We start from the raw sequence: 15,222 nt of genomic DNA, 5'->3' as shown, positions 1-15,222 counted from the left end.
ACCAATTGGACATATAGAGATAATGTAAGAGGAGATTTATTATAGGAATTGGCTCGTGTGATTAAGGAAGGTGGGGAAATGTCACAGTCTACCGTCTACCAGCTGGCGAACCAGGAAAGCTGGTGGTATGATTCAGACCGAGGCCCAGAATCGGAAGGCTGAGAACCAGGAGCTTTGATGTCTGAGGGCAGAAGATTGTCGTCCCAGCTGAAGAAGAGAGAGCAACAGGTCAGCCTTCCTCCACCTTTTTGTTCTATTCGAGCCCTCAACAGATTGGATGGTGCCCCACCCACACTGGCGATGGTGGATCTTCTTTCCTCAGTCTGCTGATTCAAATGCTAACCTCATCCAGAAACACCTTCACAGACACACCCAGAAATAATGTTTTACCAGCTATCTGGGCATCCCTTAGCCCAGCCAAGTTGACACATAAAATTAACCACAATCTAGATCCTCCAGTGTCTGTAGCCATCGGCCCGTCACTCGCTGGGATAAAGGTTGCTACCAAGGCCATTCTGTACGCAGTATACCTCTGGCACTGTTCTGCAGGATGACACACGAAGAGCCCTCGTGTCAGCCAGCTTGATTTGCACTGTAGTCGGTGCTCTACAAATACTTGGTTTCAAGATCCGGCACTCAATAAAATTTGCTCCAGAAGAGGTGGGTTTCTTACAAGGCTGCAGTATAAGATTTCAAGAGCACGACAGTACCAGGTCTTAAATTGCCCTGAGTTGGGAATATGAAGAGGCAGAATAAACGACGGCCTGCTTACCTAGCCTGAATTCCGAACCAGTTGAGATGAAAGAGTAAGAAAGATAGCGGACAAAACTAGACCTTTATTTCCAGTAAAGCTGAGACTGTCGAATGTGGCTTACAACTGCAGGCAGCCGGGCTTCTGAACACAGCACCTGAAACTGCGGCACACTCTATTCAGACCTCACTGGCTGTGCTGGAGCCCTGCAGGCCACTGCCATGGGGGCTGGCCCTTCTCACAGAGGCAAAGAGCGGAAGAGGACCCTGACCTCCTGTGGCAGGCTGATTCCCAAAGAGGAAGAGGAGAAGCAGGGTTCAGCTATGCGAGCGCAGCTGCTGCTTTCAAGTCCACCAATCAGATCAAGCTGTTTCCTTCCCACTATGGAGGGGTGGATGAGATACAGCAAGAGTTGAGGAGTGTTAATGGTAATGGAGTGCCCTCCATGGGGAGGGAGATATCACCAAGGGCAGCGGAGGTTTTCCCTAACACTGTGTGGAAGGTCCTACCCTGCTGATGGAGCAGGGGTCACATTGATATAGGAGACCAAGGTCATGGCTGAATCTAGTGTTAGTGCAATCTTGGTTTTATTTTGTGGCCCCTTCTCGTCTCTCTAGGCTTATCTCTTGCCATTCGTGCTCTTTGAGTGAGTCATGATTTCCCTCACTTCTTGGTCTTCACATGTGCCTGAAACACACTCCTGGCCCACCTTCACTGCCATCTTTTTTTGTCTGGTTTACTCCCTTCCCTCCTTAGGACTCACCTCCTCCGAGAAGCTTTATCTGGCACCCAAGTGTGAGCTAAATCCTTCCTGTGCTCCTCACACGACCCTGTACTTACCCAGCAGGACCCTTACTCCATATTTTATTCCCAATTACTCTCTTCTGCATGAGAATATGAGCTTCATGAAAAAAATTATTGATATTTTCTGTGTCGTTTCCATTGGAAGACCTCAATGACTATTTGTTCAATGAATTCATAAATCTTTATTATTTAAAAATTATTCTGTTGTAAGTTTTACATCTATGAATTGATAATCTTTTGGCTAGTTCCTAAATACACAAATGTATAGGAAACTGATCAGAAACCCATTGCCACTTATAGGTTATGAAACAACTTTTTGAATTTTCATATTAAAAAAGATTAGATCTACTTTTTATGCCTTAGGATACAGCAAAAACAGACTGCAAAAACAATCTGGCCTAGACATATATAATGCGTTCTTGTATGGAGGAGGAAATAATCTTGTTTGTGTAAAACAGTAGTATCTGATATATATGCTGAAACCTTCATAGATATTTTCTCTTCTCTTACCTCAGGTATATATTGTTTTGTTTTTCTTTCCTGTTGAAATATAATATTTCTACTCTTTCTTTTTGTGGTTTTAGAGATTTGTGATTTGTTGCTTAAAAAGTATTATTTACTCTTTTTAAGTAGTGACTTAAATTGTTATATTTGGTGGAATGAGTCTTTGAGCGAAAATTAGATCTGGCTTACATAATTACAAGAGATGTTGGGATTTTAATTGCAGACTGCATTTTCTGGTTTGCTCAGTTAATAATGGTTAAAGAGAGTTTTGAAGTACAGTTTCCAAGGTTAAAACAGATAAACACATTAAGCTTTAAAGAAAGCTTTTGGATAGCTAGAATGTGAAAACTTCATCCAATGATGCAAATGATCAGAGTTGTCACCCGTAAGCCTGAGGCGGGGAGCCACGCGTGGTTTGCCAGTAAACATGGTTTTGCAGACACCTTTCAGAACTGTTGTGGCTGATCGGTATTTCTTGTTGGCATTACAGATGAATTTCATAAGTGTGTACAAAATGAGCAAAATGGAAAGTCGAATCTAAATAGAGTGGTACAGAGAGGACCCTAGCCCCGACGTACAAACGGCGTTTTGATCTTTCAGTGTTAAATCTTACATTTCAGATGTTACCATGTCCCTGGGGTAGTTTAAAATGCTAAGTAGTTGGGTGTCTTTTTCATTTTTGTTAGTTAGGATAATCACAATCGTTTTTAAAATGAGAATTGTAGAGCTGCTTGATTTTTCCGTTTAGTGAAATCATGAAATAAGAATGGCTCGATTTTCTAGTGCTGTTTAGAATCGGTGATATTTCGTTCTGCCAAGAGGTACTGTGATTGCAGACGCTCCCGGGAAGGTTTTGCTCCCTGCACAGAACGCCTACCATAGATGGCTGCTGATACTCAGATTTATTTACCAAGATCAGTGTCGTCAAATAGAACTTTCTTTAAAGATGGAAATGCGTTATAATCTGCGCTGTCCACTGTGGTGGCCACTAGGCACATGGGGCTGTTGAACCTGCGAAATGTGACTAGTGCAGCTGAATTTTTTATTTTGCTTAATTATTTTAAACGTAGCCACTTGTGGCTAGTGGCTACCGTGACGGACAACACAGAATTTCAACACGGACAATGCTTTTAGATTTAGTACGGTCTTGCCTCTGGAAAAGTTGACTTTAATTTCTATGAATTCATTTGACATATCTCGCCAGCATTTATTGAACGCCTCGTGAGTGTGTGTGCCTGGTGTTGGAAAGACACGTCCTTTGGATTTCTCATATCAGCCCGTAAAGCAAGGTGTGGAGGCCTGAGGTCTGTCATCCCACACACCTGGGTGAACGTGGCCTCGGTAACAAGGCTCCTGCTGTTTCAACAGGAGCTGCCTCTTCCACCCTGGGCTCTGGGACCCACGGTGGCAGGGCCTCATCCCGGCAGGCTGAGGGTACGAGTGGCGGCCCCTCTCACCCAGCTGGGAGCTCTGCTTGCTCCGGGCTGCATCTGCCTGGAGGAAGGGCTCCCAATTGAAATTCTCTCAAAGATGTTGCCCGGGCTAGCATGGCCCTGTCACTGAGGTTCATCCCCTCAGCTCGCTCAACCATCTTAGTTGCTCCTGATACTTTGGTCAGCACATTTTCAGTGGAAAAAGTGAACAACTCTTCACAGCCCTCCAACACGTACTTTTTCTTCTGTTTTTTTTTTTTTTCCCAAAGGTATCTTACCTCCTGGAAGGGGGCAGCATGGCCCATGAAGACTTCTGTGGACACACTGGTCAGTTGAACCCAGGAGACCTGCAGGTATGGCCAAGATGAGGAATGGCTGATGGTTTCATAGTCCTTGGGTGTGGCTGCTCCATCCCACCCACTTCTGGTAGCTTCCCGCGTCCCGTGCTCTGTCTGTTACATCTTGGACTGGTCCCTTTCTATGGCTTCTTGCAGTCCACCTGAAAACCTGCACAGGTCCCTTGTATTCCTCTCTCATGCTTCCCTGGGCCCTCACGGTCAGTTTTTAGCTCCCACGTAGGGCTCTTCCTGATGTTTCTGAAAAAAGTAATCACAAGTCACTGTCTCGGCTTCCTTCTCTTCCGTCCCATCCTCCACTCACTGAAATCAGGGTTGGCCTCTCAGCACTGTCCCCCAAACCTTTCCTGAAGCTGTTCAGGTCACGGTCACTCATGATGTCCCAGTTGCTGCCACATTCACTGCGCCAGTTTCCGTCCTCATCTTTCTAGATCTCTCTGCTGCCTTTGAGACAATTTTCTATTTATCTTCCAGTCCATTTGCAGGGGTAGGTGTTGTCACTTAAAGAGCATGACCCAAACCCGGCCACCATCCTAGTCCTGTCTGAGATGTGTTACCATTAAAACCCCCAGGAAGTGCTTGGGTCATCTTTGCCAGTTTTTATAAGTGTGGACTCTATACAGGTACTTTCTGGGATCATTTACATATTTGGGGGGATGACATCTGCAAATATTTGAATCGTGGTGTTTCAGTGAACAGGAGACTGAGAGGCAGAAAAGCAAAAGGGCAAAGAGTCATGGCCAAAAGTCAACGGTAACCTGTCCCCAGAGCAGAATGTAAAGCATAGCTTCGACTGCTTGCGACCCCGGAAGTGGATTCTTCCGCCCTCCATGCATCAATTCTAACGTGCCTCGGCATGGTTCCCAGTGGGATTGAGCCGCAGGTGCCCACAGGTGTAACCTGCCCGTTAACCCCTCTTTGTGGCTTTCTCCCTTGCCTGGCTCACCCTTCCTACTCTTCCCTACTTGTGCTTTCTGTACCACTTTCCAGATATACTCCCTGCACTCGAGCCCTTGTCTCAAGATCTTCTGTGGGAGAACCCAAGCTGAGACGGGCAAGAAACCTACCTATTGTGTTCTATCCCTTTATCCCCAGATCCCGAGGTTGGCATCTGGGGCTGGCCCCTCATGTGCTCTTAGTAAAGAAATAAATGAATGCTTGAAAAGTCTGCACAACAGCGGAGGCAGTAACTTCCTCCAAGTGGTGAGGGCTCCGTTCCCAGTGTTGAAGTCAGCCGCCTATGGTGTGGTGGGTCCCTTGGGCCTCCACGGGTACCTGTAGGCCCGCCTCGTGTCCTCCAGCTGCTGCGAATACCGGCTGTTGATGGCTCTCAGCTGCATCCCATTCTGGGCGCTGCGCTCTGTCCCGGGAACTGCCTCTCCCACGGTTGTGCTCGCTACTGCAGGGTGGCCCACAGTCAAGGGTTAGCTGATGTGGGGATAGGAAAGCCTCAATTTGTGACAATTCTGAAGTTTCATCCGACTCCAGGGCTCCCTGTTGGCTCGGCTGAGGCCTCCGTTGTACAATGACTGCATTGGTGATTGGCTTCTCCCCCTGCCCAATCCTGCTTTCTTCACTTGTTAAGATGCGTCTCCCGAGAGCACTTCTCAGTTTACTCTCTGCCTGCAACTCCCCATCTAGGGGCGCAATCTAAGACTCAGGGATGCCAAAGAGGAGGTTCTTCCGTTTGTGTGAATTCCAGAGCTGACGATTTGATCGCACACGCGGAAGCACAGGACATGTTTGGAAAACTGGAAAGGGCCCCAGCAGTTGTCTCTGTCGTTTTGTTATTCCTCGGAAAGCAGCACTTGTAAGGTGCCTGACTTAGTTACCAGGTGGTAATCATCCCACCTGTGGACTCACTAGAGGCCGGGTCACACTTCCTTCTTGTCGGTCTGGTGTTTGCAGTGGATGACCGCGGGCCGGGGCATCGTGCACGCCGAGATGCCTTGCTCGGAGGAGCCAGTCCACGGCCTACAACTGTGGGTTAATTTGACGAGCGCACAGAAGATGGTGGAGCCTCGGTACCAGGAACTGAAAAGCAACGAAATCCCTAAACCCAGTAAGGAGGCCGTGACTGTTGCTGTCATTTCTGGAGAAGCCCTGGGAGTCAAGGTAAGCCTTGCTGTGGTGTGTTTGTGAAAGCTGAGGTATGCAGCGATGCGAGGCTGGCCCCCTCTGGGTCGACAACTCTCACCGGGTTTGTCACGGTTCAAGTCCCATGGGATGGACTTGCTTCAGAGGTGTCAGAATAAATGCAACCTAAGGGAACCCAGAATTTTTTTTGCCACGTGCAAACCTTTAGAGTTAGGAAAATTACAGGAAAGCAGGCTCATGTAAAGAATTTGGTAAAAAAGCAGTTTTCAAGATTCATCTTAATATGTGTGCAGATTGAGCCTATTTCCTTTTGTTTATAGTGCAGTTTTAGAGTGCCTCGTTTAAGAAACAAAAACCAAAACTGACTCCACTCCCCGAAGATTGGTTTAATTATTTATGCTCAACTTAGTAAGGACAGCACACTACGACATCATAGAAAGGTTTTTAACAAAGTTAACTTGAACATGTATTTAATCCACACACGCCACGCCCTGTACATTGTTCTTATCTGAGACTTTATAATATTTCGGTTCCAGGTCCCACCTTTTAATCAAATTAGATCAATTTTGGCTAAACTTTCTGAACAGATTTTGGTAGGAAAAGGGTATGGCGAGTACTGTGTTAATTGCACACCAGAACTGCTTGCCTGGAGCCCAGGTTCCTGGTGGTGAGCTCGGTAGTGTGGTCTCTTAGGCGGAAATGGTTAAAAGGGATGGGAAGGGGGGATCTGGGAGGGCCGCCCCCCCTCCAGTTCCACACGTGCTACCTGTTGTCTGTTACCTGTTGTTGAATGGTATCAATATATTGGGAACCACTTTGCCATTCTCTTCGTGCAAACAGCACTTAAAACTATTTTAAATACTAATTTATGTAAATTTAAATTTTGTTTATATGCACCCACAGGGGTGATGGCCAGGCAGTGGGATGCATTTCATGGTTAAGAGGTTGGTCCTGGGCTTCCCTGGTGGCGCAGTGGCTGAGAATCCGCCTGCCAATGCAGGGGACACGGGTTCATGCCCCGGTCCGGGAAGATCCCACATGCCGCGGAGCGGCTGGGCCTGTGAGCCATGGCCTCTGAGCCTGCATGTCCGGAGCCTGTGCTCCGCAACGGGAGAGGCCACAGCAGTGAGAGGCCCGCGTACCGCAAAAAGAAAAAAAAAAAAGAGGTTGATCCTGATTACTGGTTAGGACTTAACTGGTTTTTGTATTTCCTGCGCTGTAACCCGCAGTTCTTTTCCTGTACTGTGCCTAGGAGTATGTGTTGTTTTGCTTTGCTTCCAGTGCAGACAGAAGTGATTGAAGAAAAAAATATCAAAATTCACTCCCTAATCATATATAGCTGACTGCTATCTACGCCCTGGCAGGCCTCCACGTTACTTTGCAGTTGGAAACGTCACCCTTCATTGCGTTTCTGTGACCCACTCGTGTTTTGCCAAGCATTGGGCAGTGCGTTTTTCAACTGTGCGTCGAGTTTCCTTCTCTTCAGCTTCACAGGGGAGAATACGGGTCCTGTGAGGTCTTTCAGGTATAAGGCAGAGGACCTCACCTTGTGTGTAGAGTCAGGCAGGGAGGGTCTAAGGAGAGCTGAATCGGTGCAGAGGAGAGGCGGCTCACTGTGTTGCCCCTGGCAACATTCTGTGTTTTCAGGACTCTAGGGACGGGCCTTCTTGGGATACTGAGGCAGATGGTAAAGGTCAAGAGATTTCCCTCTCTCCACTTCAAAGCCCAAGGCTTTACCCAGTCACATGTATTGGTATTGTCTTTAAGATTTCACTTACAAAAAGAGTTATCTGCAGCTAAAAAGAGAAATTAGACCACTGATTTAATGCATAATCAAAGCCAGCAATATCATGAATCCTTAACATTTACAACTGCTTCTCATTTATAGAAAATACAGTGCAGTTTTAATGTCAGAGCTGGTACCAATTACAGGCAGAGGGACATTTTAGAGCACTTCCAAGCAGCAGACCACGTGCTCCTGCAATCCCAACTAAGAATTAGAAACCAGACGTAATAATGCTTTAACTTAGTGAAATAATGTCTTAGTAGCTGCCAGCCTTTCTTTCTCTTTTTGTCAACTAAAACCTCTGAAGTGAATTACATTCTCCTAAATAAGTGATCAGGCTCTATTTTTTTTTAATTAATTAATTAATTAATTAAATTTACTTTTGGCTGCATTGGGTCTTCGCTGCTGCACGCGGGCTTTTCTCTAGTTGTGGTGAGCGGGGGCTACTCTTCCTTGTGGCGCGCGGGCTTCTCATTGCGGTGGCTTCTCTTGTTGTGGAGCTCGGGCTCTAGGTGGCCGGACTTCAGTAGTTGTGGCATGCGGGCTCAGAAGTTGTGGTTCACAGGCTCTAGAGCCCAGGCTCAGTAGTCGTGGCGCGCGGGCCCAGTTGCTCTGCGGCATGTGGGATCTTCCCGGACCAGGGCTCAAACCCGTGTCTCCTGCACTGGCAGGCAGATTCTTAACCACTGCGCCACCAGGGAAGCCCGATCAGTGTTTATTATGAGAGCATTTGAATAAGGGACTCTTGGAAGCCTGGGCAGCATTAATTTGGACTCTGAGAGGCCATGTGGTGTGTGGTTACCAGTGTGGACTCTGGAGACAGCTGGCCTGGATTAGAATCACCACCATGAACTAGCTGTGTGGCTTAGGGCAGACCATTGAACCTCTTTGTGCTTCATTGTTCTCATGTGTAAAATACGGTTGCTGTGAGGATTAAGTGATTTTTTTTTACACTTTAAGTTGTCAAAACAGCATCAGACATGTTGTAAGCACCACACGAATGGTAGCTGTTATTATTATTATTTTGATTGCTTTGTGTTAACTTGGGCAGAGCTGGGCTGAGATTTATGTTTGTGGTCTATGCTAAAGGGAGTTACTGGAATTTGGGAAAGGTAATTAACCTGCTCTGAAGGAAAGACACCAATGTTGAGTCATTGTACACATGGGGGGCTCTTGACCATTTCTTTCTGGGTCTCATAAGAAACGTAGTTTTGCACGTCTGAAGCCTTAATATCTGCTCACACAGGAATGATTGGATTGTAAAAAGTCTAGATCTACCATAAAAACGAACTGAAGATTGTATTGCATCAGGAAGATAGTTTTAAGTTAAATCACGAGGTGAGGCTGAGAATATACCTTTCAAGAGATTGATGTGTTTATAACCAATAGAGAGTCACCAACAGCTCCCCTCCCAGCACCTTAAATAGCTAGAAAATGGAATTAGTGACCATTCCAGTGCTTCTCCAATTTTAATATTCACATGGATTACTTGGGGCTCTTGTTAAAATGCAGATTGTGATCCAGCAGCCGGCTCCCAGGTGATGATGTTGCTGTGGTCTGGGGACCACGGTTTGTAATACGTGTAATGTTCCTGGGATTCAAGACATGGGAGTTTACTTATCAGGAGGGGCAGTTTGATTAGGTACCTATAGAAGATGTTAAGATCCAATTCTGTGGCTTTTGGCAAATCTTCAACCTTTATGCAGTGAGGGGGTTTTTGTGCAGAACGCTATAAGCTTTTGCAAGCAGCATGACTGACCTTTGATATTCCCAAAGGTAGATGTGTCCCTGTTTCCCAGGTTATATGTGTCTGGGCATTTCTTTAGCCCTTGGGAAGCCACAGCCAATTGTGAGCAAGATTCTGCCAGAACAGCACAGTCTAAAGTGAAGGCTGAAAGGGGAAAAAGATAAAAATGGGATACTTTGAATAGTTTCTGTCACTTCTGGAAGGTCAAAAATCACATGTTTATTTCATGAGAGTATGAAATTCTCCAAACCCCATTCCATCCTTATCAGGCAGCCAATCAGGAATATTTATTGCCAGTTCTGTCTGCAACATGATTCTTTTCCCAACAAACGCCTCTTCTTGCCTCCTGCTGTTTTAAATTACATTATGTCAGAAGCAAACCTTAAGGAGGCCTCAGCCCCACCGGGGTCAGAAAAAGGCTATCTTGAGCCAGACTGCTGAGTTCAAGGCCATCTCCACCACTGACTGCCTTTAGAGAAGTCATGTAAGCTTGATGGGCCTCAGTTTTCTCATCTGTAAAATGGAGATAATTATAATGACCCAGAGGGTCATTGGAAGGATTAACTTGGTTAAAATGGGTAAAGAACTTAGAACAATCCCTGGCGTTGAGTAAGCCCTCTATAAGTGGTTGCTACTTTTACTTTTTTTTATTATTATTTTATTTATTTTTGGCTGCATTGGGTCTTCGTTACTACGCGCGGGCTTTCTCTAGTTTTGGTGAGCGGGGGCTACTCTTCGTTGTGGTCCACAGGCTTCTCATTGCGGTGGCTTCTCTTGTCGAGGAGCACGGGCTCTAGGCACACCGGCTTCAGTAGTTGTAGCACGTGGGCTCAGTAGTTGTGGCACGTGGGCTCAGTAGTTGTGGCCTCAGGCTCTAGAGCACAGGCTCAGTAGTTGTGGCGCACGGGCTTAGTTGCTCCGTGGCATGTGGGATCTTCCCAGACCAGGGCTTGAACCCGTGTCCCCTGCATTGGCAGGCAGATTCTTAACCATTGCGCCACCAGGGAAGCCCTACTTTTACTTCTTTGCAGAAGCTTTGTGCACTGTTCACGTGTCCTACAGTCAAAACAAGAAGAAGCTTCCTTCTGATGAGCAGACTGTATATTCATGTATTGGATAACCAAAAATTTAAAAATTCACTTTCCAAAAGAGTTTGCCAAGCGTCTCATGTAATTTGCTCAGATCTTGTTTACCACTGTGCCCCCAGCACCTGAAACAGTGGCTGATACATACAAGGCAATCAGTAAACATTTGCTGGGTGGATAAGTGAAATCGTTAAAATGTAAATGAATGCTGGAATAAGAGAAAGTAGGGTGAAGTAATAAGATCGACAATATAGGGATTAAGAATGACTGCAATAAGCTTAATACAAGCTAACTAAAAAGTTGAGAGAACAGTGGAATTAGCTAATTTCCATTTTCAAATGAAATAAACTATTTAAGGGATCCGGAAGCAGGGAAATAAAAACCAGATTGATTTTTTTTCTTTAAATATAAATACTAGGCTGTTTTGCAAGACCCAGATTGTTCCTTGCAGGTTTCTTAAATTCAAGCAGTGACACCAATCACTGAGCAGAGGTTTGGAGGTTCGTGGTTCCCTTTGGGGGTCCACAGACAGGTGTCTCCTTGTCTTTGGTAGCATCTTTCCGGTGGGTTTCAGGGCGTGGCTTGATCTGTAGTAGCGGACATTACTGGCTTTCAGTGCGTCCTCGTGGGCCGTCCCCCTTCTTGGCCCCGATTTAGCTCCAGCAGGCATTGGGAGACCTTGTGTGCCTTGCGCCAAAACCCAGTGTGCCCACTAATCAGCCTGTGTTGGTTGTGGGCTAGCATGTGATTTGTAGCCAAGCCTGTGATTGTCACCTCCGATTCGGAGAGCTGGGGGTGTCTCCAGGCTGTGGCAGGCCGTTGGTACCCACACTCGCCTTTTCTTACACCAGAACTAGAGAAACAACTGCCTGTACCACATTTCGCAGCTTTTTTTTCATCTGGGAAACTCCAAGGGCAGAATGTCATTTGAAACACTTTATCATCAATATAGAATTTTGTCAGTATCCTCCTACCTTAATTTGATTAAAAAATATGTAGTTTATGTGGCTTTCGAGGAAATGCTCTTATAGCATGTCCAAATGGCAGTGGGTTTTTGGCAGTAACACTGGACAGTAAACTTAGAACATTTTTACTTTGTACCCATTTTGCTCTTTCGGGGGCAATTTGAATTTTTAAAAATTGGATCTGGCGTTGTGAACTGGACCTTGCCGACTTTACAGTTGGCCCCAGATTCTCTGCTCCCCCTGCCATTTCCCTGGCCTTTCTGAGCTGGCTTCTGTTCACTTGGGGATGTGGGGAAAGTTGACCCCCTCCCACAGGAGGCCTCTCTTTCCTTCCCAAGCCCAGAAGAACAACTTCTCAAGGTAGCATTTAAAAAACAATAAATCTTGAAAGCAGGTAGCACAGGCACTTGTTTTTCCTTTGAAGTATTCCAGCAGGTTCATGAGTCTAGCTTGAAAAAGAATAATGGCTAGTCTCCCAGTGGCAGAGGTTGCAAGTGGAGCCGTGGGTTTCTGACAAAGGGAGCTCGGGTAACAGGCTTCAGCTGGCCCCCGAGAGCAAGCAGAGGGAAAACAGCACCTGCTCAGAAAGGAATCCTCTCTTCCAAAGGCCTCTTCTGTTAATTGTTTTTATTTATAAATCAGAGCGCTCTGTGATAGATTTAAAAACTGGATATTTAAAAAAACATTCCCTTTGGGATGGAGGGGGATAAGGACAGACCTGGGACTTCTCTCACTATGTCTTCTTATTTTTAATTTTGAAAGATGTAAATGTTTACATATTTAAAACCAGAAAAGGGAAAAAAAAAACCAAACCTTAAAATGAAAACCGAACGGAAACAAATGAAGAACCTAAAAATTTGTGTAAGGATCTCAGCAACATAACTACACAGAGAAAATATTTATTTTGAGGGCTTTTAAACATAGTTCTCTGACTGTACAGTTTGAGTGGGATATATTCTAAAGGCAAAAACATAAAATTTTAAACTTCATTTTGTGTTTGTTTTGTTAATGTTGGCGTTACAATTTTAAAAGTTTTGTACGTATTATGAAATAAAACAAATGAGTAAGTTTGTTAACATTTTTAGGAATCAAGATTTTTCAGTGTAAGAAAAATAGGTACAAATATAAAAGAGCTTAGAAAAATACTGGAGTATTCAGTGTTATATTAAATACTAAATCTTTTTTTAATGGATGGCCATTGTCTCTAAGCGGGAGTTTCTGGAAACCTAATATAATTTGATCATTTTAGGAATTCAAGATTTTTAATGATGCAATTTTATCTTTCTTTCTGACAACAATGTCATTTTCCACTGGGTTTTATTTCCATTGATTTTTCTTTTATGGTCCATGTTTAGTTAAATGCTATGAGGAATGCTTTTAAAAAGTCCCTCTAAGAAATTCACAGTCACCCAAACGAATTCAGGCTGAATTTCCCTTTTCAGGTTTTAAATAAATGTATTTTAATGGGTGGGTGTGGGGAGAGAGGAAAGGAAATATCACACAAGGCAGAGAGCCTCCTGGTCTTCCTCTGACACAGGGCAAGAGGGAAACAGAGCAGTTGGAGGAAAAGTTATTGTCAGGTGCAAAGTCCTGTAGAAATGTGGAGCCGAGGAATTCACCATCTGCATCTCCTTGCTAGTCATCACCAAGGTCTAGCCCAGTCCCCTCTCTTTAGTGAAGCCTTCTCAGCTTCCCTAGATCCACAGAGCCATCCTGTCTTCACCATCCATGAGCTCTTTGGACTGACAATTATCATTTGATTCACGCGTCCCATTTCTCTATGAGCTCTTTTCATTCAGTCATTAGATACTTGCTGTGGGTACAGTGTGCAGAGCCCTAGAGATGTGACGTGAATAAAGTACAGCCTCTGTCCTCAGATAAGGTCACAGTCTAGCCGGGGGCGGGCGGGGGCGGGGAGAAACGGGCCAACATTAGAAGTATCATGTGATACAAGAAATGCTAAAACAGCGGTTGTGTAAAACTTCTGTGGTGGTCCGGAGGATGGAGAAGTAATTTTCCTTGTGTGGATGGAGGTAGGAAAGGAAACAAAGAGATGGGGACAGGGGTCATGTGTTGTAATGGCTTATACAAAAGGCTTGGATAGTAGGGGTGCGCTGGCTGATGGGGATCATGATGGGCGGCTGCGAAGGCAAGCAGAAGCAACCAGATGCTGGTGGGGTTGTGACAGTGTGAAAGGAGATGATGCAGAGTACTGGGGAGGAGGGAGACCCAAGGTCAAGTTTGTCTACTCCTGGATTTTACCTAAGGCTGACCTTGGTTGTATATAAATTCCTGCATCCCTCTCTCTCCCAGGGTTTTTCAGTAGCATAGTTTGAGGGTAAGGTCAGGTGGGGTGCTGTGTGCAGCCCTGTCTCATCTCGAATTTCACAAAACAGTTCATTCTATAGGACCCGCCCCATCACAGGCTGGGTAGCCCGAGCGAATGATCAGCCTTGTTGCACAGACAAGTGCAAATCTTGGTTCTGATGGAGTGTGAGACCAGGCACAGTTAGGTCTGTTAGTCTTGTTCACTAAATAGGAAGACACCAAAGAGCTTGTCCTGAGCTGGCAGCCGTAGTTGGCACTTCATTTGCAGTTGGGAATGTTCAAATAAACAGTGGTCAGGATCTGCTCACATCAGCTCTACAGAAGGCGGCTCTTGCCCAGGGCAGCCTGCTCACCCCAGAAATACCATTCTTGGTGTGCACGAAGGGTGCCAGATGTTCTTATTCCTTCAAGATGTCCCTGCCGACCTAATCACCTAGGAAGAACATTCCAGTGGTGTCGACGAGCCCTCTTCTGCCAGTAAATGAAGATTGGATAAGTGCACTTTTAAACCAGAAGTTACATCCTGAGTCATTCATACATCGTTGGCCATTACTAATCAGGGTTACAAATTAGCAGCAGATTTAGACTAAGAGCATAATGAAAGCTATAAAAAGCAAGGTATCACCTTCAGTAAAGGTGAGCGGACACTTTACATATCCTTATAATCACTTCTGTGACTGTCAAGGCTTGTCCTTTTAGGATATAAGAAGTCTTTCCCCAGGAACACATAACAGATTTTTTCTAACCACAGTGAGAAAACACAGGACAGCTTCAGAGAGCTTCAGAGGCTCTTGCCTATTGCATTAAAAACTGAGCTCTTGTGGCTAAAAATGAAGTGGATACTGGTATTTTAAAAACTGGTACTGGCATATAAAGAGCTACACTGTTGAGAGCTACGAACACCATACTTTATTTTGCCCGAAGCACAAATCTTTGGGATCATGTGGCTTTTCAACAGTTTGACCAAACTCACACTAAAATGTGATGAGTAAATTTGGTGTCAGGTAGAATTCTGATTACTTGAAGCTTCATTAAGAATTCTCCTGTGGTCAGGTATAGGTACTCCAAGAGAGATAAGCATTAAGAATTTTCAACTCTAATGGGCTCTAAATCATGGATGGGGATGACTTTGTAAAGGAGGAGCATGTTGTGATCTTCCGAGTGCAGGGAGTCCTTTTCACCATCCACTGCAGGCCACAGGCTGTTGAGTATACCCTTAGTAAAACAAGATGAGGACATTGTCAGAGCCAGCCATTCCTGGAAGGACTCCCACACTGGCCATTGGGGAACTGGGAGGATTTTCCAGAAAGGTATTTATGCCACTGTAGTTCAGTTGAGCTCAGCAGATGTGTACTGAGGGATACCT

General features: G+C 45.2%; 1 protein-coding gene across 1 annotated transcript in view; it reads left to right on the top strand.

Annotated features, from left to right (window-relative positions):
- The window catches only part of PIR (pirin), a gene marked incomplete at both ends in the record, with an annotated part of 100,002 nt that overhangs the window by 34,921 nt on the left and 49,859 nt on the right, over positions 1–15,222 (top strand). Inside the window, 2 exon segments of the mRNA XM_079727380.1 lie at positions 3,762–3,845; positions 5,757–5,963. Coding sequence (XP_079583506.1) covers positions 3,762–3,845; positions 5,757–5,963 — 291 coding nt within the window.

The sequence above is a fragment of the Hyperoodon ampullatus genome (genome assembly GCF_949752795.1).
Source record: "Hyperoodon ampullatus genome assembly, chromosome: X".
NCBI classification, from domain to species: Eukaryota; Metazoa; Chordata; class Mammalia; order Artiodactyla; family Ziphiidae; genus Hyperoodon; species Hyperoodon ampullatus.
The sequence above is the reverse complement of the archived record's forward strand: the minus strand, read 5'-3'. Positions and strand labels throughout refer to the sequence as shown.